Source organism: Sitophilus oryzae, unplaced genomic scaffold (genome assembly GCF_002938485.1).
Source record: "Sitophilus oryzae breed Bouriz unplaced genomic scaffold, Soryzae_2.0 scaffold_1396_pilon_pilon, whole genome shotgun sequence".
Classification (NCBI taxonomy): Eukaryota; Metazoa; Arthropoda; class Insecta; order Coleoptera; family Curculionidae; genus Sitophilus; species Sitophilus oryzae.
Window position 1 is genome coordinate 6,350,980 of NW_022146055.1, and position 24,229 is coordinate 6,375,208.

Genomic DNA, 24,229 nt, shown 5'->3' on the forward strand with positions numbered 1-24,229 from the left:
AATAAACTAAACTCTTACTCTTTTATTCAGAACAATGATATGCTACTATTTAACATTTTACATTATGAAATATAATTTTTAAAATACATATCAAAGTGTACATAATCAACTACCTATCTATGTTTCTTGAAAATATACCTTATAACCTATAAAAAACTAATAAAGTTACTTATACATTGAGAGTAATAATACATAAATTAAAATACCACAGATAAAAACTGAATTATCTTGAAAGCTATATAGATTTATTAGCATTATTGGTTCGTAATAACTGACTGTACAAGCCACCTGAATATGTAGCTATAAAATTTATACGGACGACTGAACTTAAACATATTATATAGCACTGAAATTTCATTGTCTAAAGACGTTAATTTTGATTAACATCAAAACTGTTAGCAGCGGACATATTACCATGAATTACTCAGTCTCAAAATTTATGGCATTTCAATATGGAAAAGTACAAACTAATTAAATTTAATAAAACGAGAAATAAAAATATATAACTTCATTTTTCATTTTTCAATCAGTGAATTAAAGTATACAAATAATACTTATATTTTCTTTTTACTATTTATACTCCATTACAGCCTCAAAAAATAGACAAAATAAAGTGTTTAGACAATAATACCAGTGCATAATAATAATTGTAGTTATGTTTAAGTTGACTAGGCAAAAAGGTGATTGATGTAATTTTTGTCAATTGGTTAAGCTTCCTTATTGTAATCAATCCTCTTTGCTCATCGCTTGGAATCGACACGCATATCTGCAATTTAAAATGTTGACTTCTTACTTTAGATCTAAAACACAAAAATTAAATGATACCATTAAAGCTGATATCCCTGCAAGTGTTAGTAATGAAAATAAAGCACTTAATATTAGTTTTTTGAAATATGGTTGGAACTAGTATAAAAACCGAAGATTTACCGTTGGCCGTTTGTTCATATATGTATTTGTTACGGGTAATACGCGAAATTAGTTAATTCGCGAATTAAGCTTGATTTTCATGCATCCGTTGTCCGACGATACGTTGATACGATATTAATTTTATTGGTAGAATTTAAAGACTGATTGGTTAGTTAATAAGGTTATTATAATTAGTTAAGTTTTTAAATTTATTGCATTTTCATGCCTCCGTTTATCGGATATACGTTGGTGTCATTTTATATTTTCGTTTCCATAACGATTTTGCTATTTTACTTATATATATATTTTATTAAGGTTAGATATGGGTTAGATTAAATTTGTCAAAAAAGTGTCAAAACGTCCGTTATCATATGAACGGGTCCGTTCACGGGCTGAACATAGGGGCTGAACTAAAATATTTACGGATGAAAAGTGGCGCGAAAACGCTATGACCAATCAGAGCACCGTCGGACCAACGTATTAACGTATAACGGATGCATGAAAATCAAGTTTTATCCGGTTAAATCGCGAATTATCCAAATGCAATGGATAAAACCCGACTATGTGTTAGATTCGCGTATTATCCACCACGAATTACCCAAGATATATATATATATATATATATATATATAACGTTTATTGTGTTTAGTATTGCATCTTTGGGAACAAGGGCAGCAATATACCCCATAATAAAAAAAAACTGTGGCAAAGCCGGCTGGAGAATGACAATCGATGATAATTTTGTCGACGCCTTTTACTAAAAATTGACATAAAACTTAACACTAATTATAAGAAGATTAAAAAAGGATAGAACGTTTTCAGAAGCACAAAACTATTTCGTAAAAATATATTTTTTTAATTTTAAACTAAACCATTTAAAATAATTTTTACATTTTTACCAATCATATTGTATAATTCGTGTTTTAACCGGATAATTTGCGAACATTTTTAAAATAATATATTTTTTTAGAAACAAATTTTGTTTCTTTAAGCATTAACCGATTGTGTTGATTTATTCGCGTTTTAAAAGGATAATTCGCGAATCATTCCACAGCCGTCTTTGACGCTCTTTTCTTTTCAATCGTGTGGTAGAAAGCTTAAACAAAATGCGTTTTAATGAAAACTTTTTTAAAATCGCAGTTACAAAAAGTGACAAAAACCGGCTATTTAAACTGTAATGATTATAAAAACATAAGTGTTAAGCAGGCAAAAAATACAGCCAAATAATATAAAATATGTTATGTAATTCAAGCCTATCATAGCTATTTATTTATCCTATTTTCTTGCAGTGGCGAAATACCCATATATGGCTTTTTGGAAAGCCTATCCTGTTTTAATAAGCAGCATGTGGTTAAAGTAGGTACGCATCTGCCTGATTTTTGTTTTATTTTTAACTGGGAAACAATTGCTACACTGGTAAGATTATTAATTGCTCGCTTAACATATTATCTGGCTAATTCGCAAAATAGCCAAGTGTTAGCAGATATAACCAATCATATTGTATAATTCGCGTTCTAACCGGATAATTTGCGAACATTTTTAAAATATATTTGTTTCTTTAAGCATTAACCGATTGTGTTGGTTAATTCGCGTTTTAACCGAATAATACGCGAATTAACTAATTTCGCGTATTACCCGAAACATATACACTACTTGGCGCTAAATCTTTTACACTTTTTTTATTTACCTGTATATATCAATATTAAATGAAGGGTCCAGGGGAAAAATTTGATAAGCGTCAATTTGGTAATTTTACGATTTTACAATATTATAGTAGGAACTGGTCTATAAAAAATGTATAAACTCTGCAGGGCAATAAGTTATGATATATGCCTAGTAAAAATCTAGAATACACGGAAAGAACCTGATAACCATCAACCGTCCAGTGCTCTGTAAAATTAGTAGAATGGCGCTTATCGTGTTTTTCCCCTGGACCCTTCAATTTTTTTGGTAAGTTAACGAGGACGCGTTTCTGTATCAAAGCATTTACAGCATGTAGTATACAGGGTGTCCCAGACTGAGCGTGCATTAGAAGTTTCTAAAGAACTATAACATCTAGGTCGGAGATTTTTTGTACATCATAGTTTTACAAAAAACTGTCAAAAATATGTGTATAGCCTAAACGTCAAATTTAATGATTACCACAGCCACTGTGCCATAAAGAGAAAACATGTGGCTATCTATTTAAAAAATTAAACTGTTCGAATGTCATATAATAATGGCCGCTGCTGCCGCAGCGATTAAAAAATTATCATAAATCATTTTTTTTTTCAAATGGAAACCCACTTTTTTATTTCACTAGTGAAAAGGCTTTCGTTACTTTTTAACTATACATGTTCCTATACCTAAAATAAATCGATTTTAAGTTATTTAAGATTTAGTTTTAAAGCGTATATTTTTCTTGATTTTAACCAGTAGCCTATGACTTTAAACGTCAAGTGATGTAAAACACTAGATCAGGGCCATGTCATATTGTGACGCTTTGTTCAAAGAGCAGCATCATTTCCGAAACAACTTTGCGTTGGTTTTTTTCGATCATACGGAATATTATTAATATCAACTATTACATATCACTAAAGAGCGAAAATACGAGATAAATTTTTATAAACACACTTTTTAAACTCTTAAGCAGGCAGTATTTATAATATAGGAAATTCAAATAATTCGTTTTCTGACAGATGGAAATAAACTGTCTGACCGTTTGACACTTAATGTCAAAGGAAGCTAGATAAAATCAAGAAAAATATACGTTTTCAACTTAAATCTTAAATAACTTAAACACGATTTATTTTAGGTATAGGAACATGTATAGGACATTTACAGAAGAACGGCACTCATAGTAACGTCACGGCATATAAATCACACGGCAGGCTAACTCTGCCCAGATCCCATTGTTTAAAATTTCTATAAAATTTGACCTTGAAAACACCATTATGGGTGCCGAGTCAGGACCGGATTAAAACGTATCAAAAAATTTCCCAGAAAAGAAACTATTGATAGACAGGGTCGTATTAAAAAAAACTGTAATTGGCTGAAACTGAATTTTATTTACACAATACTTTTATCTAAACAAATGAATCGGTAACCGCGCATACTCCTGAAAAAGTAAAAATGAAAAAATCAATTAAACATTTAACTTTAGAGAATAGACAATTAAAATTAAAAAAACATGCCAGGAGTTACAAACATGAATTAAAGAAATACCCAATAAATTATCTATTGAACAATCTAAAGAGGCTACGTACAAATTATGTCCATCAATGGACATAGCAAATTTTGTTAATATTCAAATTGCACAAATTAACAAATCAGCTAAAGGAAGAAAAGTAACTGATGAATTTAAATATAAATGTTTGGCTATATTTTTAAAAGCCAAGCCGTCAAAAAAAATTGAGCCGTCAAATTTGACAGGTGTCAAAAAAATTTCAATGTTGTCCGATTTTGATAAAAATCTATATATAGGATGGCCATGGGTTAAAAGGAAAGAAAAAAAATTGAGCTGTCAAATTTGACAGCTGTCAAAAAAATCTCAAAGTTGTCCGATTTTGATAAAAATCGATATATTGGATGCTCCCTACCCCATAGTCGGTTTTCATTTTATTTGCCTCACATTTGAACTGTCAAATTTGACAGCTGTCGTTTTTTTAAGTTCTCCTTTTATGTGAAATTCGGTACACGTATTATTAGGATGCCCATAGGTAGTTATTTAAGAAAAAGAATTGAGTTTAAGTGTGTGGCACTGAGAAACCAGCAAACTTAAAAAGTAAAAAATAAATTTAAGAAAAAAACTTTTTAAAAACAAGCTTTTATTTAAATACATTAAAAAGAAAAAATAAACTTGTTCTTTAAAACTTTTATTATAAACTTATAACGTCATTACACAATTTTATATTATATAAAAGCTTGTCGCGAGATTTGAGTGTACAGTTGCACTCATAAAAATCTGGTACAACTTTATCTTGTAATTCTTGTAATTTTATTATCTTGTAAACCTATCATTATTCCCATCCAGGATAAATTCATCCAGTTTAGAAGAACATTTAAAAAACTTTGTGTCCGAATATTACATACGGGTACTGAAAATTGCCAAAATGATCTGGCAAACATCTTATTAAAAACGGCAGACCTTATAAAAAACGAGACCTCTTTTCTTTTCTCTCTGAATTGTCATGAGCTATCCATAAAAATTAAAAATAGATACGGATAATCAGAAAACCAGTAATTTAGAAATGAATCTTGTTTGTCATTTTGCAGGATACCTAATAATAAAAATTACTTTGAATGCCGTAGACAATGACTGAGTATTAAAACTAAAAGAATTTCGGACTTTCATTGTACTACTAAACTACAAAAACCAAATATATCACACAATAAACAAAAATAAAACTAAAAAAAACAAAATATATCACTCAAGAAAAGAATGAAATAAATTAAGCCGCACGCTACTGACTCAAAGCTGCCGTAACTGTATGTTATCGATGACCAAATACGTTTAAATAAAATATACGACGGCCTCCCCATAAGAGCAATGAGAGGATTTACGTCCCAGTATCGAAGGAGGACAGAAAATCGAGTCGAATGGTTTCAAGACATAGGTTCATCCTTGTTTAGTCAAACCTCCTACAAACCAAGGATAGACTTATGTAGGAAATGCATTGAAATTCTATAGCCATCCTTTAATATCGGGACAGGAGTTTAAGCGCTACCTTCCGTATACATTATTTTAATATACTACGACACTGGTTAATTTCTATCGCTGGCATCCATAATGGCGGCGTGCGCAAGGGTATGCGCGTAGCGTTCCCGCCAAAGCGAGTCGGCCTGCCGTGTGATTTATATGCCGTGGTAACGTGACGAAGAATTTAAATATATTTCATATCATTATTTTTTTATATATTATGTTATTATTATTTTTATATAAGGATTCTTGCAACTTAACTGCTTATATATTTATTTATTATTATTATTTATATCTTAATATTTCTATTATTAATTGTCTTTTGTTTGGGTGTATACCTGTTGGACAATAAATGTATTATTTATTTATTTATTTATTATTTATGTATACTCAAAAAGTAACGAATTGAAAAACCTCTTCATTAGTGAAATAATAAAAGTGGGTTTCCATTTGAAAAAAATGATTTAAGATAATTTTTTAATCGCTCAATTCCATGACAGCTGCCGCCATTATTATATGTCATTTGAACAATTTACTTTTTATAATAGATAGCCACATGTCTTCTCTTTATGTCACAGTGGCTGTGGTAATCACTAGTAAGAAAGTTGTGGTCATCTTCCGGTATTTCCGGAAGTTCCGCCATATTGAAAATATTTTTAATCGATAGATCTCGTTGTAAAACAATGATGTGCAAAAAATCTCCTATCTAGATATTGTGGTTCTCTAGATACTTTTAATGCACGCTCAGCCTGGGACACCCTGTATATTCTATACTTAATCTAATATAACACTGATAATGGCATTTCCAGCAATACTGTCCTATATTAAAGTCTGTCCAAAAAGTCAGAAAAGATTTTGAGAGACAACATACAACAAATGACAGAAAATACAGTTTACATATAAATGAAAATGTCAGACAACCGCAGTTCCTCTATATTGGACAGACTATAATACATATATTTTGACGCATGATGTATGAGTTGGTCCGGTTGGTATCATATTGCGTTCACTTTACTTGATAGTCTCACTTACCGGGAGTGTAATAGACAGGTGCATCGCCTTGATTTAAAGCGGCACTCTCACCAGCAGATGGCGGAGGTGGCATAGCATATACTGGGTTATTAGGCCCCTTCTTAGGGGAAGGCTGACTTGTCACTGGCGAACCAGCTCGTTCGTCGTCGCTGCCATCGTCCTGTAATAAAACCTAGATTTTGGTACCCTCGATTAGATGAACTTATGGAGAGTAGAGGTAAGAAGAAAATCATGTCGTATACCGGGGTGCGTCTCAAAAGTGGCTCATCCCCTATAACTTTTTTATTTTTTCAGATAAAACAACGATATTTGATATGTTACTATATACATAAATTGGGATTGATTGAAGTATTCAATTGTTTTCGGTCACTTCCTGTTTCACCGGAAATGACTTCAACTTTTAATTTTTAAATAGCCCCCTGGGTATTTTTTACATTATTCGATAGAAAATAACATTCTGAATATAATGATATATCATATGTCAACTTTTGACATTTTCGCATATGGTTTATTTGAGATTATAACATGTGGTTCATAACGACAATTTAACTTGAAATACCATGTGTGTGGTATCAAATTATTGGTAAAAAAATGTTTTTTCCAAATATGCTAACGAGCCACCCTCGTTCAACATGAAAAAATTGGGATATGATTAAAAATACGATTTGGGCATTTTTTATAACCGGCCAGGACAAGACACTAAAAACGTTAGACGGCCAAATCTATTTTTTCAAGACTCCTTGCTTAAAAATTAGTGTTCTTACCACAACCATGGCACTCTAGATTGAAATTTAAAATACAATTTGTTTTTGAGCGAATACTGACCGAAAAGTTGACATATGATATGTCATTCGATTCAGAGTGTCATTCTCTATCGAATGAAGTAAAAAAAATACCGAGGGTACCATTTAAAAATCAAAAGTTGTAGTCATTTCCGGTAACAGGAAGTGACTGAAAACAATTGAATACGTCAATCAATCCTAATTTAGGTCAAATACTAACTTACCAAATCTCGTTTTTTTATCCGAAAAAATAAAAGAGTTATAGGGGTGAGCCACTTTCGAGACGCACCGGATATATTTTGAAAATACCCTATAGATTTTGATTCCCTTGAGAGTGTCGAAATATACGTCTTTTGCAGCTTAAACGGCCGTATCGTTTTTTTTACGTTAACCTAGAAGTTTAATTTCTTCACAGGTTCAAAGGACTGTAGAATATATGGTTTTAATTTCAACTCGACACCCCACGCGTTCCCGAGATAACGGGTCTTGACAGACAGACGGACAGACAACAAAGTGATCCTATAACGGATACGTTTCTTCCTTTTGAGGTACGGAACCCTAACATTGGGTTTAATTCAAAAAGGCAACATTTCGAAATTTACCTTAAGTAATAAGAATAACATATTGGTTACTGACATCTCTGACAAGAAAAAACAAGGTTTTAGGTATTCTTTAGAGATTTAGAGTATACGTTAAGTACTTTTAAATAAATAGGTAACTGACTTGTTCCATATACCCAACAGAAACCATAAGAACAAAATATACTTTCGACTTAAATTTTTGACCGATGACATCCAAAAAATAACGGAAAAGAACAAGATCGCCACAGCGATTTCTGGTCTAGCTCTTAAAAGAAACAGCTATCAAAACATAATTCTGTGATATTGGTAACAGAGAATTATGAATATTTCAGCAAAAACGTTATACCGGGTGCATCTCTAAAGTGGCTCACCCCCTATAACTTTTTTATTTTTTCAGATAAAAATCGAGATTTAGTAAGTTAGTATATGACATAAAGGTGCCCGGTGGCGTAGAGGTACAGGCTCTCGTCACAGTTTAAAGAATATAAATATATGTATGTATTCTTTAAACTGTGCTCTCGTCTACCAATCTCAAGATAGTGGGATCGAATTCCACACCCGGCATTTCATCAGCCGGCTATTTTTATTAAAATAAAAATAGTTTGGGTACCTAGGTCGACTCAGCCTTAAATGAGTACTTTGGATTCACAATCCTGAAGTAATAATAGGCGGTTGAAGCGTAGTGCTAGCCACATTACCTTCCTTGTATACCGAACGGCTCTAGCATGGCAAGCTGTACCTTGCTACTCCCAAGGCGTCAAACGCTATATACGGGAGCTATTATTATTATTATTAGTATATGACATAAATTAGGAGTGATTGACGTATTCAATTGTTTTTGGTCACTACCTGTTTCACAGGAAATGACTACAACTTTTGATTTTTAAATGACACCCTCGGTATTTTTTTTTAATTTATTCGATAGAAAATAACATTCTGAATAGAACGACATATCATATGTCAACTTTTGACATTTTCGCATATGGTTGATTTGAGATTGTAACATGCGATTCATAACAATCAAAATACCAAGTGTTTGGTACCAAATTATTTATATGTATCCATAAATTCTAATGAGCCACCATTGTTCCATTTGAAAAAATACGATTTGGCCATGTTTTAACCGGCCAGGACAAGACAGGAAAAACCATTAGACGACTAAATATATTTTTCCAAAGCTCCTTGATTAAAAATTAGTGTGCACAGCCATGGCATTCTAAATTGATGTTTAAAATACGATTTTTTAAAGCGAAAATATCAAGTTGACACAAAAATATACCGAGGGTGCCATTTAAAAATCAAAAGTTGTAGTCATTTCCGGTGAAACAGTAAGTGACAAAAATCAATTGAATACGTCAATCAATCCTAATTTATGTCATATATTAATATACCAAATCTCGTTTTTTATCTAAAAAATAAAAAAGTTATAGGGGTGAGCCACTTTTGAAACGCACCCGGTATAGTGAAGTCAAAAAGTTCTATAATCAAACAGTAAACAAATAAACGTTTTTCCATAAAAATTGTTTATATAGATCTATACATATAGAATATAAAATAAGATCAAAAAAAAGCGAATTGACGATCGCTGTCATTTTATATGTAAAATTTTATGATGACATTCATCGATAGTCATTTCCAAGCCAAGACATTTTGTTTCGATCATACGGTGTATGTTTATACTTATAGATAATATACAGAATGAGTCTTAATTAAGACTCACCTTGTATTTATATCGGGTGCGTCTCAAAAGTGGCTCACCCCTATAACTTTTTTATGCTTTCAGTTAAAAAAACGAGATTTGGTATATTAGTATATGACATAAATTAGGATTGATTGACGTATTCAGTTGTTTTCGGTCACTTCCTGTTTCGCCGGAAATGACTTCAACTTTTGATTTTTAAATAGCCCCCTGGGTATTTTTTACATTATTCGATAGAAAATAACATTCTGAATATAATGATATATCATATGTCAACTTTTGACATTTTCGCATATGGTTAATTTGAAATTATGACATTCGGTTCATAACGAAAATTTGATTCAAAATACCAAGTGTGTGGTATCAAATTATTCGTAAAAAAATGATTTTTCCAAATATGCTAATGAGCGACCCTCGTTCATTTGAAAAAATTGAGATATGATTAAAAACACGATTTGGGCATCTTTTAACCGGCCAGAACAAGACACTAAAAAGATTAGACGATCAAATCTATTTTTCCAAAGCTCCTTGATTAAAAATTAGCGTTTTTTACATAGCCATGACACTCTAGATTGAAATTGAAAATATTATTTTTTATTAAGCTAAAATGTCAAAAATTGACATATGATATGTTATTCTATTCGGAGTGTTATTTTCTATCAAATAAAATAAAAATGTACCGGGGTGCCATTTAAAAATCAAAAGTTGTAGTCATTTCCAGTGAAACAGGAAGTAACCAAAAACAATTGAATACGTCAATCAATTCTAATTTCTGTCATATACTAACATACCAAATCTCGTTTTTTTATCTATGTAAAGAAAAAAGTTATAGGGGTGAGCCACTTTTGAGACGCACCCGGTATGCCACACGTTTATAAACTGATAAACTGCAATTATAATATAATACATACAAAGATTACAAATATGTTCTGTGATATATATAATCTGTATTCAAGCAAAAAGAAACTGAAAAATGTATCTGTGAAATTTCAAAATGTCCAGATATTTGTAAACTGTTATGTTTTAGTGGAGTACTATTTAAAAGAGATTAGAAAAGAACTTCACAAAACAGTGCAACTTCCAGAAAGTGGTTCTAAACTCTATCGAAACACATTACTCCTAAAAAGAAGTACAAAAAGCAAACTATTCATAATAAATATATAGATAAAAAGTAAAAACTGGCCAACAAAGAAACTTACCCGTCTTTTACCTGGTTGAGTTATCACTGGCTGACCCGTACTTGGCCCACCCTCACGCTGAAAACATCACTACAGTCAGAACTCACAAAACCAAAAATGTAAAAAATGGAAAAAATGATATGTAAATTCCTTGCCATACTACTGATAAATTTAGCCTTCTTTTACAATTTATATTATATATCAATATTGAAAATTGAAAATGAATTGTGAAATTGTACAAAGTTGAAACATTTACAGCGTGAAATAGAAAATTTGACCCTATTCACACTCTTAGAATAATGGGTTGAGCATCAAAATGATAAATTTTGATATAATAGATATTTCATTTATGTAAATTCCATATGAAAAAAATCTGAAGGTCTACGGTTTCAAATAATAGGTATAGACAACAAACAAAACTCATAAGTCTATACAGATTTATAACACACATTTTTGATCATTGGACTAGCTACAGATATTTATCTTAAAATTTATTATAAATTGAATTTTTACTACGACGTAGAATATTTTTTCAAATTAAAAGTAAAAAGAATGTAAAAACTGTAATTACCTATAACTTTATATTATCAGAATAATATTTTAATGGGACAATAAAATAAAATACGATAAAAAAGTACAACACTTATATGTATGTGAGTTTGGTTTACAGATTTCAAAGCTATCATAAAATATCCCTAAAAAAATAATTATTTTTTCAGGTTTGTTGTTTTTATTTTAGTATTATTTTATAAATTGTCAGTCTACTCTCTACAACTGAATATTAGACATATCGTTTTAAAACGAAAGACAGTCTAGAAAACTGCTATCAGCTGTCTAGACGGTCATCCGTTTTAATACGTCTTAATTCAGTACAAGCCTGCCTCCACATGATCACGGACATCCGTATCCGTTAAACGTATACGTGAATTTTAAGCCATCCAAATAGAGCATCCGTTGTTACGTATCCGTGATTGTCAATATTGTCAATTGTTATTTCGTTTTATTGATGTTTGGTTCTGTGGACTATTTTTTTAATGTTTTGAACTTTTGAATTGCCGTATTTTATTAATATTTCTGTGTAAATTGTTTATTTTCTGCCAGAATCTAGTTTTTTGAAAGAATGACTAGTAATAATTATCTTTTGTTTGTTATTATCTTGAAAAAGAAAACTGTGTGGCAACGATCAAGTTATCGTCAGAAAATTAAAAAAGTTTTTTTTAGTGACTATTTATTAGAAAGCCACAATATCCACATTTAAACTGCGTTTGTTCAGCCGACACCGTAAAACTCAAACTTTCAAGACACAAACACAAGTTCCAAACCCCATAAAGAAAACCGCCAAACAGCTCCCAAAACGGATAGAAAACACGTAGTTCAGTCATTGGGGATCAAAAAAGGGGCCTGCTTGGAAAAAAGTCCGGAAGTTTTGAAACTTTGCAGGTTTATAGATTTTGGGGTCCCTAACTAAAATCCATAAAATGCACATTTCCAGATTTGCCGCCGGCGCCACCATCTTGCCAAGATGGCGCCCGAAATCGATATTTTGTAAATATCTCGAAAACTATGCGTTTTTCGTAAAAATTTGAAGAGAGAAAAATTAAAGAGAATAAAATTTCCTATAAAAAAGGTTTTATGAAAATTTTCGCGAAAGTCAACCGTTTAGGCACAAAATCCCTGGAAATTTTACAATTTTGCGTAAAGTATGATATGTCGATTAGGGTTCACTAAAAAATGTCGATTAGGGTTCACTAAAACCAAATGTCGATTAGGGTTCACTAAAACTAGTTTTAGTTTAGTTTTTTCAATTTTGTCATAAAACAGTGGCGTATAATTAATTTGTTTAATATAATAATAATTCATTTATGAATAATTAATTGTCTTGCTGGACAGCATTCATTGCGAACTTACCACCAGGTTCAGCATTGGTCTGGTTGTACCAAAGATGCCGAAGAATGGGGTTGGGAAAAAACAAAAACAGGCATTACTCCAGTCACAACGTTGACAGATCCAGCTCCAAAATCCCTATTGGAATTTTTATCCTGTAAATGCAAAACCAACAACTGGTGGTAAAGCCTGCGGATGCAGAAAAGCTGGATTAAAATGTTCAATGATTTGTGCATACTGCAATGGGAAATGCTGAGACAAAATCACTGAAGTGTCACTCGACGAATCCGATGAAGAGGAGTTGGACTTGCCTGTAGATATCCCTCTGGCGGCTAAAGATGAAGAGTTGGACGAATTGAGAGACCACCCTGATGAGCCCAGCACAGCAGACACGATCGACTTTACATCAATGAGCCATGTCCGTCGGGCTTGTGCAGATAAGTTAAAGTTTTTAATTTACCTAGTGAAATAGGCCTCCGGAGAGACCACGTTAGAATAAACACGCCATATACTTTACCTCTTGGGTGGTGTGGAAACAAGTACACATTTTCAATAATTAAAATTAATTATTCATAAATTAATGAGTGAATTAATGATACGCCACTGTTTCATGACAAAATTGAAGAAACTAAACTAAAACGAGTTTTAGTGAACCCTAATCGACATTTGATTTCGGAAAATCGACTATACGTAATATATCATATTTTACGCAAAATTGTGCCTAAACGGTTGACTTTAGTGAAAATTTTCATAGAACCTTTTTTACAGGAAATTTTATTCTCTTTAATTTTGAAAAACGCATAGTTTTCGAGATATTTACAAAATACCGATTTTGGGCGCCATCTTGGCAAAATGGCGGCGCCGGCGGCAAGTCTGGAAATGTGCATTTTATGGATTTTAGTTAGGGCCCCAAAACCTATAAACCTGCAAAGTTGCAAAACTTCCGGACTTTTTTCCAAGCAAAAATCCCCAATGACTGAATATCTGAACTAACGTACTGAAGTTGAAATTAACCAACTTCTCTCCGCGATGACCTTCACGTACGTAAAACCATCCAGCAGTCTGATTGGTTGGCAGTAGTCACGTGGTTACAACGGATCCGTGATCACGTACCCATGTGGATGCAGGCTAAAACATTCATCTTTTGGTCTACACAAAATGTATAACTGATAAGTTTTTCAGGTAAGACGTTATGTCTATACCGGGTTTAAGAGTTAAAATCGTTTGAAATAAGAAATCATTCTCACCAGAAAAAAAAACAGCAATCAATTTTACCCATAAAAAATTGACTTTTGTCAATGCTTCAATAACAATCAACATAGACACGTGTAACATCCAAGACAAAATATGAGAAGTAAGAAGTAACTAAGAAAAAGTTCTTGTTTTTAGTATATGATTTTTTGTTATAAAATGGTCTTCTAATTAGGAATTACTTGCTTTTACGAAAAATACAGAAATTAATATGATTAAAACAGAAACCAATCGACTTTTATCCGCATATAGTCACAATTAATCTTTTTGTTTAGACTTTAGACACCGTCCACATATTAGTCAAGATTTTTAGACATCATATGCTGCGGATTGATAAAAATATAAAATTTGGTAGAGTAGCTTTATGAATTGATTTTTAATGATGCTTTATGACCATGTTTGTGAAGACCTCCTCATTCAAATGTGACAAAAAAAATTGTGGTTCATTGTTAAAAAATAGTATAGGCGAAAAAATACGGAGCCAAGTTAGCAAATGACGATCGGTGACATAAAAATTATATGGTGATAATTTAACATATTATAAAATGACAGCGATCTTCATTTCCAACCCAACTCTGACGCCGTTGACAAATGACATCTTGTCAATGCGCATGCGTATTAATATGCCAATGATTAAATGAATTAAAAATGTTTCGGAAATCATGTATTTTAAACAACTTGTATAAGAATATTATATATGCTCTAATCTTTAATCATAATATACTGCAAACTTTTGATCTCTCCAGATTATTCAATATCAGCTGTTGTTTTTCATACTTTCGAGTGTTCGTGTATAATTTGTTCAGCAAAAGAATAAATCACACTGACAGCTACTGTCTGACATTAAAACATAATTTTTCTGTAATTTTCTAAATATCATCATTTGAAATCAAATATTCTGTAGCTGGATATATTATGTATACAGCTCATACACCACCTCCATTTACCGTTGCGCCCTTGTATTCTTTATTCAAAATTATTTAAAAGATAACCACCTGGTAAGCTGTAACCTTTGAATAAGAAGACTAAGGAAGGAGCATAATGCTATCCATGTATTCATGCATGGTGGGCGGAAGAAGCACTCTAGGGTGGGGATCCTTGACAGTTCTGTTTGACGATTCATTTGACACATTTGAATTTGATTTGAAATTTTGTGGATTTGTCAGTCTTTACGGAGCTTATTTTATGTTATTTATTATTTATTCTACTACTGATAGTTGTATAAAGGTAGTAAATCTAGATGGAAATTGTGGCAGAACTTAAATTAACAGTGACATTATCGCGATTTATCGAAAAAGACTCTAAAATAGCTGGTTGTGTAGCGTGCGGTAGATCTCGGCAAAAATCGAGTGAAATAATGGAACAACTTTTCGCTAGTAAGTGACTATATAATATATATACGTGTAGTAAACCGATCATTTATGAAATTCTCTTAAATTAACTAATTATATATTTTTACTTGCATTTTTGCTTTTATTTACTACTTGTCAAAGATTAGATGTCAAAGAATTTAGATACGTCACTTTGACTTACCTGGTTCAGTAGCGTATCGGATGTTTGTGTTAATAAATAATTATTATAACTTATCTATTTTTATTAGAATTTTATATTTTTATAAAAATTTTAATAACTACCAACATTTATTCACAACGTAAAATAAAAAAAAAAAATATTGAGTCTACCCCACGTCTACCCTACATCATAGTTTTACATTTCTTAAATAAAATTAGAACGGCACTGATAAACCGGAATTTAAGTCGGCCATATTTGAGGCCAATCGCGGTGGACCTCAGATTTTTGATATGCTCCTTCCTTAGTCTTCTTATTCAAAGGCTGTAACTGATACAATTCAGGACACCCTGTATATTTACTATTATTTTATTAATCAAAGCTGTACTAAAAGTTGTTAAAACTGAGATATATGTGGAAATACATATCTAGTAGAGATTAGTAAATATTGTTATTTATTTTATATGTTGGATTTAATGTTGGTTAAGGAAAGATACAAAAACTTGATATTTTGAAAATAGTAAAAATATATTATTCTGACATCAATTTTAACTATAGTAAGAAAACATTTATAGGAAAATAGTAAAGTTAGTTAACAAACTCATTCAATGTTAGAGATGAAGGAGTGAGAAATAGGATTAGATGAAGTAAAGAAATATAAAAAAAATAAAATCTTAAAAAGAATTTTATACAATACCTTCACCAAGACATTAGTGCTGATTCTACTCCCTAAATCAAAAATATTTGTAATTGAATCTGTCTTGGGATATTTATCTTTTGATAAAAATAATTTTGATTAATGGTACATATTCATAAAATACTATATACAAACGATACCAATTAAACTTTTAGTTACGTAATCGAGGGCCCAATTTTTAAATTCATTGTTGCCAACCATGGACATATTCGGCGCCGGGCTGACTAACTGGAATTTAAATTTCCCCCTGGGAATTAAGATGGTAGCTCTGCTGTAAAAAATATCAAGTTGTCACATTTATTTATTTATTTCCTGACATTGTCATTCGTTTTGACACTTTAGTTTTGTTTTACGAGTTTTTGGTTTAAATGATTTGTGTTGTGATACTATAAGCTTAAAAATTGTTGATATTGTTCTTTTTAGAATCTCTTTTAGTTAGTGCGAAACGTACAAGATACCTTAATCGCCGTTCCAAAAACTCATCTCCGCCTTATTAGAATATTCTCAACGCGAATGCGGTACTAATGGCCCTTTATGTCCCTAAAATGCTGTTAAGGAGGTGATTTTTATTGATGTAAATAATAACTGTTTATATATTTATTATTCATTTATTTTTGTTTCCTAAAATATTTTGATTAAAAGAAAATATGTAAAAGTGGGCAACGCTGTGCCGGTCAAGCTTAATCACGTAAGTAAAAGTTTAATTGGTATGAACTATACATGAGCTATCATGATTTATTAACTGTAACTATTACAACTGGGAAAAATTTGTTTATATCAAAGGATATATAAAACCATTTTATTATTTTAATACTCTAAATGTATATTTTATTGAATTACCCTATAGGTTTTCAAAAACAAACAGAAATTAAGATTAATTTAAAACAAATAATGTCATTCCAAAACTGATTCAATTATAAATTAATTTGATTTAAACTTTATTTACTAAACTATAACATTTCAGCTGACACATTACTTACCTTCATCGCAGGAACAATTAATGCATAAACCCTTAGTTCCAAATAAATATCATTCTATACTTACATAGGTTTGGTTGATAAGTATTATGCATAAAATGCACATTAAACATTGAAGTAAAAAAGCTATACACAAATATTAGAGAAATTATTTAAAAACATTACAAAACACTCAGAAATTATTATAATAAGTATACTAAAAAATACAAGCATGCAACAATTTTTTTTAAATACTTAATTGGTAACTGACTTACATTTAGTGTATGATAATCTCCTGTATCTTCGGGTGGACGTGGTTTACATTTTCCACAGCAGAAGTTACAGCAACAGCATAGACAACAGCAACAATAACAACCAGTTAGGATACCGCATACTACGAACAAAGCCTGTAAAATAACAAAATAGTTATTTGTGTACCAAGGCCGTAAAGTTGATCTTTTTTGGCCGAATCTTGACCTCGGCTACACCTCGGCCGCAAATTTCAGGTGAGGTCAAAAAAGATCATACGGCCGAGGTGCACACAAAATTTTTTAAGCGAGTGTCTTTTGAAGTAGGTAACAATTTTTTTACAATTTTGTTTCTAAAGACGAAACTGGAAGAGTAGATTCAAATTTTTATTAACCAAATGAAAAGTGTATAATAATAATACTTAACAAAGTAATAAAGATGTGTACAGAATTACTTACAGTATTATAAACAGAAGTTTGGTTATAAAGATGTTAATAAATTAGGGCATTATTTGCTATTAATTGTTATTAGTCTAAGAGCTGGCTACATTAAACACCTTATCATCGTTACATGGCTAATTTTTTGTGTGAAGTATCCTTTTGTGTAGCCATTATGAAATAGTCATGTCTGCCAGCGCGATCCCGGGGCTTAAAGCGGGGGCGGCCAATCGAAAGGGTGAAATTTTGACACTACAAATATTATAAGGTACACGAGTTATAATTGCGAAAATAGCTTTTATTTATTATTAAGAAACGTGGAAAATCGTTGGCAGGCATTTGTCTAGGCTAAAATGCCGACAGACAACGCAAAAGATGTATGAAATTTTAAAAATGATTAAAAAATGAAATTTGAAGCATGAAAAAAATTATGACATACATGCATGCCGATTGGTGGAATGTCATATTTATTTATTTTAAAAGCCATATGCAAAAGGGCAGACAAAAAGATGGTGGCTAAATCAGCTGCAGACAGTTATCAAAAGCGCGATATTACTCTAGCGCTTTCAGGGAACGCTCGCCGCGTTCAAAACAGATATCATACATTTACTATTCTGTCTCACTATTTGTATCTGACTCATCGTACTGCAGATCCCCGCTCTCGCAAACGAGTCTTCCTCTGAGTCGATATCTGCACCGTAAAATTTTTGTAGACTTACAGGTATTATGTTTCAATTGATAAAGCGGCCAGCGTTTCCTGAAAACGCTTATACAAGGTGAGTCTTAAATAATTGAAAATACTTTTAAGGGTGATATATTTCGACCCCAGGAACACGTCTATGAATTTCTTTTCGCAAAAAAGATGTAGAAAATCGTGCATTACGGCTTTACTCAATGTACCATGCTTACGGCTTTACTCTTTGGCTACGACACTAAAAGAATATATGCAAGTACAGAAAAAAAGTGGCTAAAACTAATTTAAATTTTAAAAAGAAATAAATCAATTTCTTTTTAAATTTTCAGACTAGAATAACTCGGTTATTTTGGACTTATTTGGAAAACGGTAAAAAGAAAATACTTTTCTTTTATCGAGATCTACCCTCTCTGAAAATACTTGCACTTATTCAAGATTCACCCTGTAGTGTAATATCGCGTTTTTTATAACTGTCTACCAGATTGAGCCACGTCAACATTGTCAACTATATTGAGCCACGATTTTTTTGTCTGTCCTTTTGCATACGGCTATTTAAATAAATAAACAGACATTCCATCAATCGACATGCATGTATGCCATGATTTTTGTTGTCAAATTCCGTGCCTCTTTCGCGTTGTCTGCCGGCATTTTAGCCACAAGAAAAATGTCTGTCAACAGTTTTACACGTTTCTTAATAATAAATAAAAGCTATTTGTTAATTATAACTGTTGTACCTTTAATATTTTTAGTGTCAAAATTTCACCCTTTCGATTGGCCGCTCCCGCTTTAAGCCCGCTGGCAGACATGACTATTTCACAATGGCTCCACAAAAAGATACTTTACAAGAAAAATTAGCCATGTAACGATGATAAGGTTTTTTATGTAGCCAGCTCTCCGTCTAGTCTAAGAGTCTAACAATAAATGCTTTATGGTAATATTGTATTTTATCTACTATGGTAATATTGTATTAAATGAAACAATAGAAATATTTTTAATTCAATTTTATGTGTCCAAAACCGATTATTATGCTACTATTTTTCAGCTGTATTAACACAATAAATTGTATTTATAAATTTGTCACATAAAAAAATCAAGAAGTAAAAATGTTTTCAATTAATATTAGGTTAATATTAAACCAATCTTGTTGGCTAAAAAATGTTGATGTAATATACAGGGGTCCGAACTGCATTCCGGAAACTTCGGTAGCATATTCTGCAGACAAAAATAAGTAAAAAAGTTCGTATAAATGTATGTCCTAAAATGCTTAGTTTCGGAGATACCTAAAGGGTGTAGAAGTTTCATTTTTATTTCGATTTTTTCCAAATAATTTCTGAAATAACGTTAATATTTGGATGAAAATTAGTGTCTTGGAGTTTTTTTACAAGAGAAATTTGATTTAGATGTCAATATGACTCCTACGTGGGGGGCCACCTACATGTGTTTTAACTGTTTTGAAGAGTAACTTTTTGTCCGTACCTGTATAAAACTACAGAGTAAGAAAATATTCATTTCCGTGATTTTTTACGTAAAAAATATCTCTTTATAAAAATCGCTACGAACCGTTCTCAAGATATTTAGAATGGAAATAGTCAATACATCTCATTATTGACAAAAAATAAACATATTGAGTAGATAGTTATTTGACTGAAATGCCAAATTTGGATACTTCTTATTTTGTTAAATTAATCATGAATTTTTCTTTGAAAAAAATGATTACAAAACAGTTTCTGTTGAACTTTTGGCACAAAACATTTAAAATTTATGATTTTAGTCTAATAACTATTTAAGGTCTGTTCCCAGAAGAATCCCTGACTAGCCAGCGCGTTTTTTATTGGTTGAAATGTGTAGAAACCGGACTAACAATCAGGTTTCTAGGCATTTTAACCAATGAGAAACGTGCTGACTAGTCAGGGATTCTTCTGGGAACAGACCTTTAGTGGACATGTTTAATTTATGTCACATTAATGATGACGGGTATTTATAATTTCGATTCCAAATACCTCGAGAACCATTATTAACGATTTTTGCCAAGAGTCCTTTTTTTACGTAAAAAATGTCGTAAATGTATATTTTTTTACTCAGTAGTTTTATACAGGTACGGACGAAAAGTTATTACACTTAGAATCAGTTAAATATGTACCTGGCGCCCTACAAGAAGAAGTCATATTCTCATGAAAAAATCGAAATAAAAATGAAACTTCTGCACCCTTTATCTCTGAAACTAAGGATTTTAGGACATACATTTATACGAACTTTCTTACATATTTTTATCTGCAGAATATGTTGCGGAAGTTTCTGGAATACAGTTTGGATCACCCTGTGTATAGATTATAAAATTCTGGTATTTTTAAAATTAAAATTTTATGGCAAATCCATGACTAAATAAGATATATAGCAATCCACTTAAAAACTACAAATTATGTAAAATTATATGTGATTCTCCTTTTATAAAAATAAATAAAAAAAAATATTTTTAAGTAATCAAAACTTAACTAAAACCTCTGAAAAATTATATCACCATTTATTTATTTTCTTCTATGACAAATCAGTTAAGTCCATAAATTTAATATTATTAATACCGTATGATGGAAAAAAAACGACGTCCAGTTGGCTTGGAAATGAACATCAATGACATTCCACATATGATTTTACATATAAAATGACAGCGATCTCCATTTCATAGCCATTGCTGATGCGGTTTTTTTTTTCGATCATATGGTATTACCATGTAAGTAAGCTTTGTATTAAGTTTAGAACGTTAAAACTTTCATAATAATAATAAAATACTTTTTATTAGGTCAAACTATAAATCTTGTAAAAAATATTTATTATCAGATAATTAATTATTATCAGATAATAATAATATTTATCAGATAATAATTTATTAAAAAACTAATTAAAAATAACCAGTATTTCAAATATTAAGTTTATATTATAACAACTATATTAATTATAATAATATACAACTATAATTATAATAATTATATTAACAGTTAACGATTAAATTTATTAATGAATCATATACCTACTTATGACTAATGTATTTGTTACTTCACTTATCAAAATGTAGGTATATTTATTAGATCTATGTTTATTGTATTACTAATTTATTATATAGCCTGTGAATGATGATTTTGCTTCTAGTATAAATATAAATATCTCAAAAAAAATTAAATAAATATCTCATGAAAATACAGACTATCATACATAATATAATGATCTATTTTCTCAAAAATATTGCATTTAAAGAGATTATACTTTTATATTAATATATTTAATCCCAAATATAAATAATATACAAAATTAATTAAAATATGTATATAAATACCTTGCACCAGGTAGATGTTACTACGAAATAAGCATTAACATTTTCTTCCCCAAATTGTTCTGCTATATATAGCCCTAAAGAACCATAGTTATCATAAATATTTCTTTTTGTTGGATCACTTAGAATAGAATGAGCCCTAGAGTAGAAACAAAGAAGGATTTTTAAAGCAAATAGCAATTTTAAAGAACAAAGAAACTACCTATTCACTTCTTTGAATTTTTCCGCCGCATCTGAATTGTTAGGATTCTTATCCGGGTGGTATTTTAAAGCCAAACGACGATACGTTTTCTTTATTTCATCCCCAGATGCTGTTTTAGGAAGAGCTAAGATTTCATAGAGTGAATCTCCTTGAGTCCTAAAATATTTTAAATTTGCTAAGGAGATAATTTAACATTCTATTCTGTTCAATTAGTATCTACAGCAATTTGTACAGCATATATTTTAAACGGCATTGAAAGGACCGCAATGATTTTGAATGCTTACGATAGTTTTCTTTTGGTATCCATTATTAAGTTTTCAACAAAGAAATGTTATCACTTTCGGTTAAACTGTAGAGCCTTGCAAACCACTTGCAAGCAATACTAAAAATTAAAATTTGGCTTTCTAGAAGATTTCCAACATATTTACCAAAATAACTCCTTATTATGGCTCCTTATCAAATGCAATATGACTAATGTCTAATGTCAAATCAAAATCTGAAACGCCAAAATTTGTCAATAAATCGGGAGGGCTGCCAACAATGGCGTATTAAATCTCCCTATTTTCTGTTGATCATATATTAACATAGGGATGGGCCCAAGACATATAAAAAAAAAATTAAAAATAAGAAAATGTTGATCAATGTAAAAATCTGTGTGCGCGTTGGGAACACAGCGGCTCACCGACCGCTGAGTATTTTGCTCAGTGGCTGACTGTTTTTGCGTGTAAAAAGAGACCGTTTAGGAAAACCCAAATACGTTTTAATAAAATATACGGAGAGTGCCGCTTAAATTCCTGTCCCGATGTTGAAGGATGACTATAGAATGTCAATGCATTTCCTACATAAGTCTATCCTTGTTCGGGAGGAGGTTTTCTGCGCTTGCTCGATCTGTAAGCACTTTGATTGGACAGTTCCAAATCATATGATATGTTTTGTTTTGGTTTTATTTATTTTAAGTTGAGGTTAAAGACGTTCTAATAATTGAATTAAATCTTTGCTAGCAAGGAAAAAGTGTAGTAAAATCCTTCCGATTCATGAAAACTTACAAATTTTAATTAACTATATTTTGTATTTTTTTGTTAAAACGAGGGTAAACTACGAATTTTGTTACATTTAACCGGCGTGTCAACCCTGCACAAGAACCTATTTGAATCATTTGAACTACTGGTCTATGGTTCTCATTCTGTCTGTCACTCCTGTCACTCTACAACCGTCCTCTAAAATCTTCTGTGGGCACAAACAACTTCAGCGTCTAAAAACCGGCTACCAAAACAAATATCTTTTTCAAAATCTGAAATCATCCACTTCTATAAAGATATATTTTTATTTGTGATAAATTAAACAAAAAATTTACACTCAAATATGTCTATTGGAGTTCCAATCAAAGTGCTCCATGAAGCCGAAGGACATATTGTTACTTGCGAAACTATTACCGGTGAAGTTTATAGAGGGAAACTAATCGAAGCGGAAGATAACATGAATTGCCAAATGACTCAAATAACTGTAACTTACAGAGATGGTAGAGTTGCACAACTAGAAAACGTTTATATTAGAGGATCGAAAATTAGATTTATGATACTTCCGGATATGTTAAAGAATGCACCTATGTTTAAAAAACAAACAAAATCAGGTACTGCGGGACGAGGAAAGTCGGGCATTCTTCGAGCCCAAGGTAAATTAATTTATAGTATAGTTTTTCCTAATTTACACTAAAATGTACGTTTTAGCCAGAGGAAGGGGTAGAGGTGGACCTCCTACTAGAGGAGGTAGAGGAGGAGCACCTTGGCCAAATCAGCAAGTTGGTCCAGGAGGAAGAGGACGATAATATTAAGATGTATTTACTCATATGGGTGTATATATAAGTATTTAAATTTTGATTATAAGACAAGCTTTTAGGATAAATGTAAGTTTTTCAAAACCTAATCAACATTTATCAAAGAACATTTTAGGATAAATAGTTCGTATCTTAGAATATAATAATGTGAAGAAGTTTATTTCTAACCTCTGTTCAATTTAATTAGTAATTGTAACATTAAAACACTTAAATTCTGTAAAGTATTTTATATAGAGGTAAATAAAATTTTTATTAAAATACTATCTTCTTGAGGTATATAATGTTAATTCAGAGTAAAAGATCTTATTTTTTTTAATTCTCTTTTTTATTTCATT

At 31.2% G+C, this 24,229-nt stretch overlaps 2 protein-coding genes across 5 annotated transcripts; one reads left to right on the plus strand and one right to left on the minus strand.

The window, feature by feature from the left end:
* Window positions 1-22,547, minus strand: LOC115875959 (dnaJ homolog subfamily C member 5 homolog). 4 transcript variants are annotated; one of them, XM_030891570.1, is made up of 7 exons: window positions 22,345-22,546; window positions 22,061-22,216; window positions 21,862-21,997; window positions 17,429-17,560; window positions 10,878-10,934; window positions 6,617-6,776; window positions 1-766 (listed from the first exon to the last, which is right to left on the minus strand). In XM_030891570.1, the coding sequence occupies exons 1-7, from the start codon at window positions 22,365-22,367 to the stop codon at window positions 741-743; spliced, it is 690 nt and encodes a 229-aa protein (XP_030747430.1). In that variant the 5' UTR covers window positions 22,368-22,546; the 3' UTR covers window positions 1-740. The 4 variants fall into 4 exon arrangements, with proteins under 4 accessions (XP_030747430.1, XP_030747431.1, XP_030747432.1 ...); XM_030891571.1 differs by having other exon boundaries at window positions 1-800; XM_030891572.1 differs by lacking the exon at window positions 10,878-10,934 and having other exon boundaries at window positions 22,345-22,547.
* A 719-nt stretch (window positions 22,548-23,266) lies between these two features.
* LOC115875961 (small nuclear ribonucleoprotein Sm D3) lies at window positions 23,267-24,208 on the plus strand. The gene is made up of 2 exons (XM_030891575.1): window positions 23,267-23,732; window positions 23,788-24,208. Exons 1-2 carry the CDS (start codon window positions 23,423-23,425, stop codon window positions 23,883-23,885), a joined length of 408 nt encoding a protein of 135 aa, XP_030747435.1. The 5' UTR covers window positions 23,267-23,422; the 3' UTR covers window positions 23,886-24,208.
* Window positions 24,209-24,229: the final 21 nt, after the last annotated feature.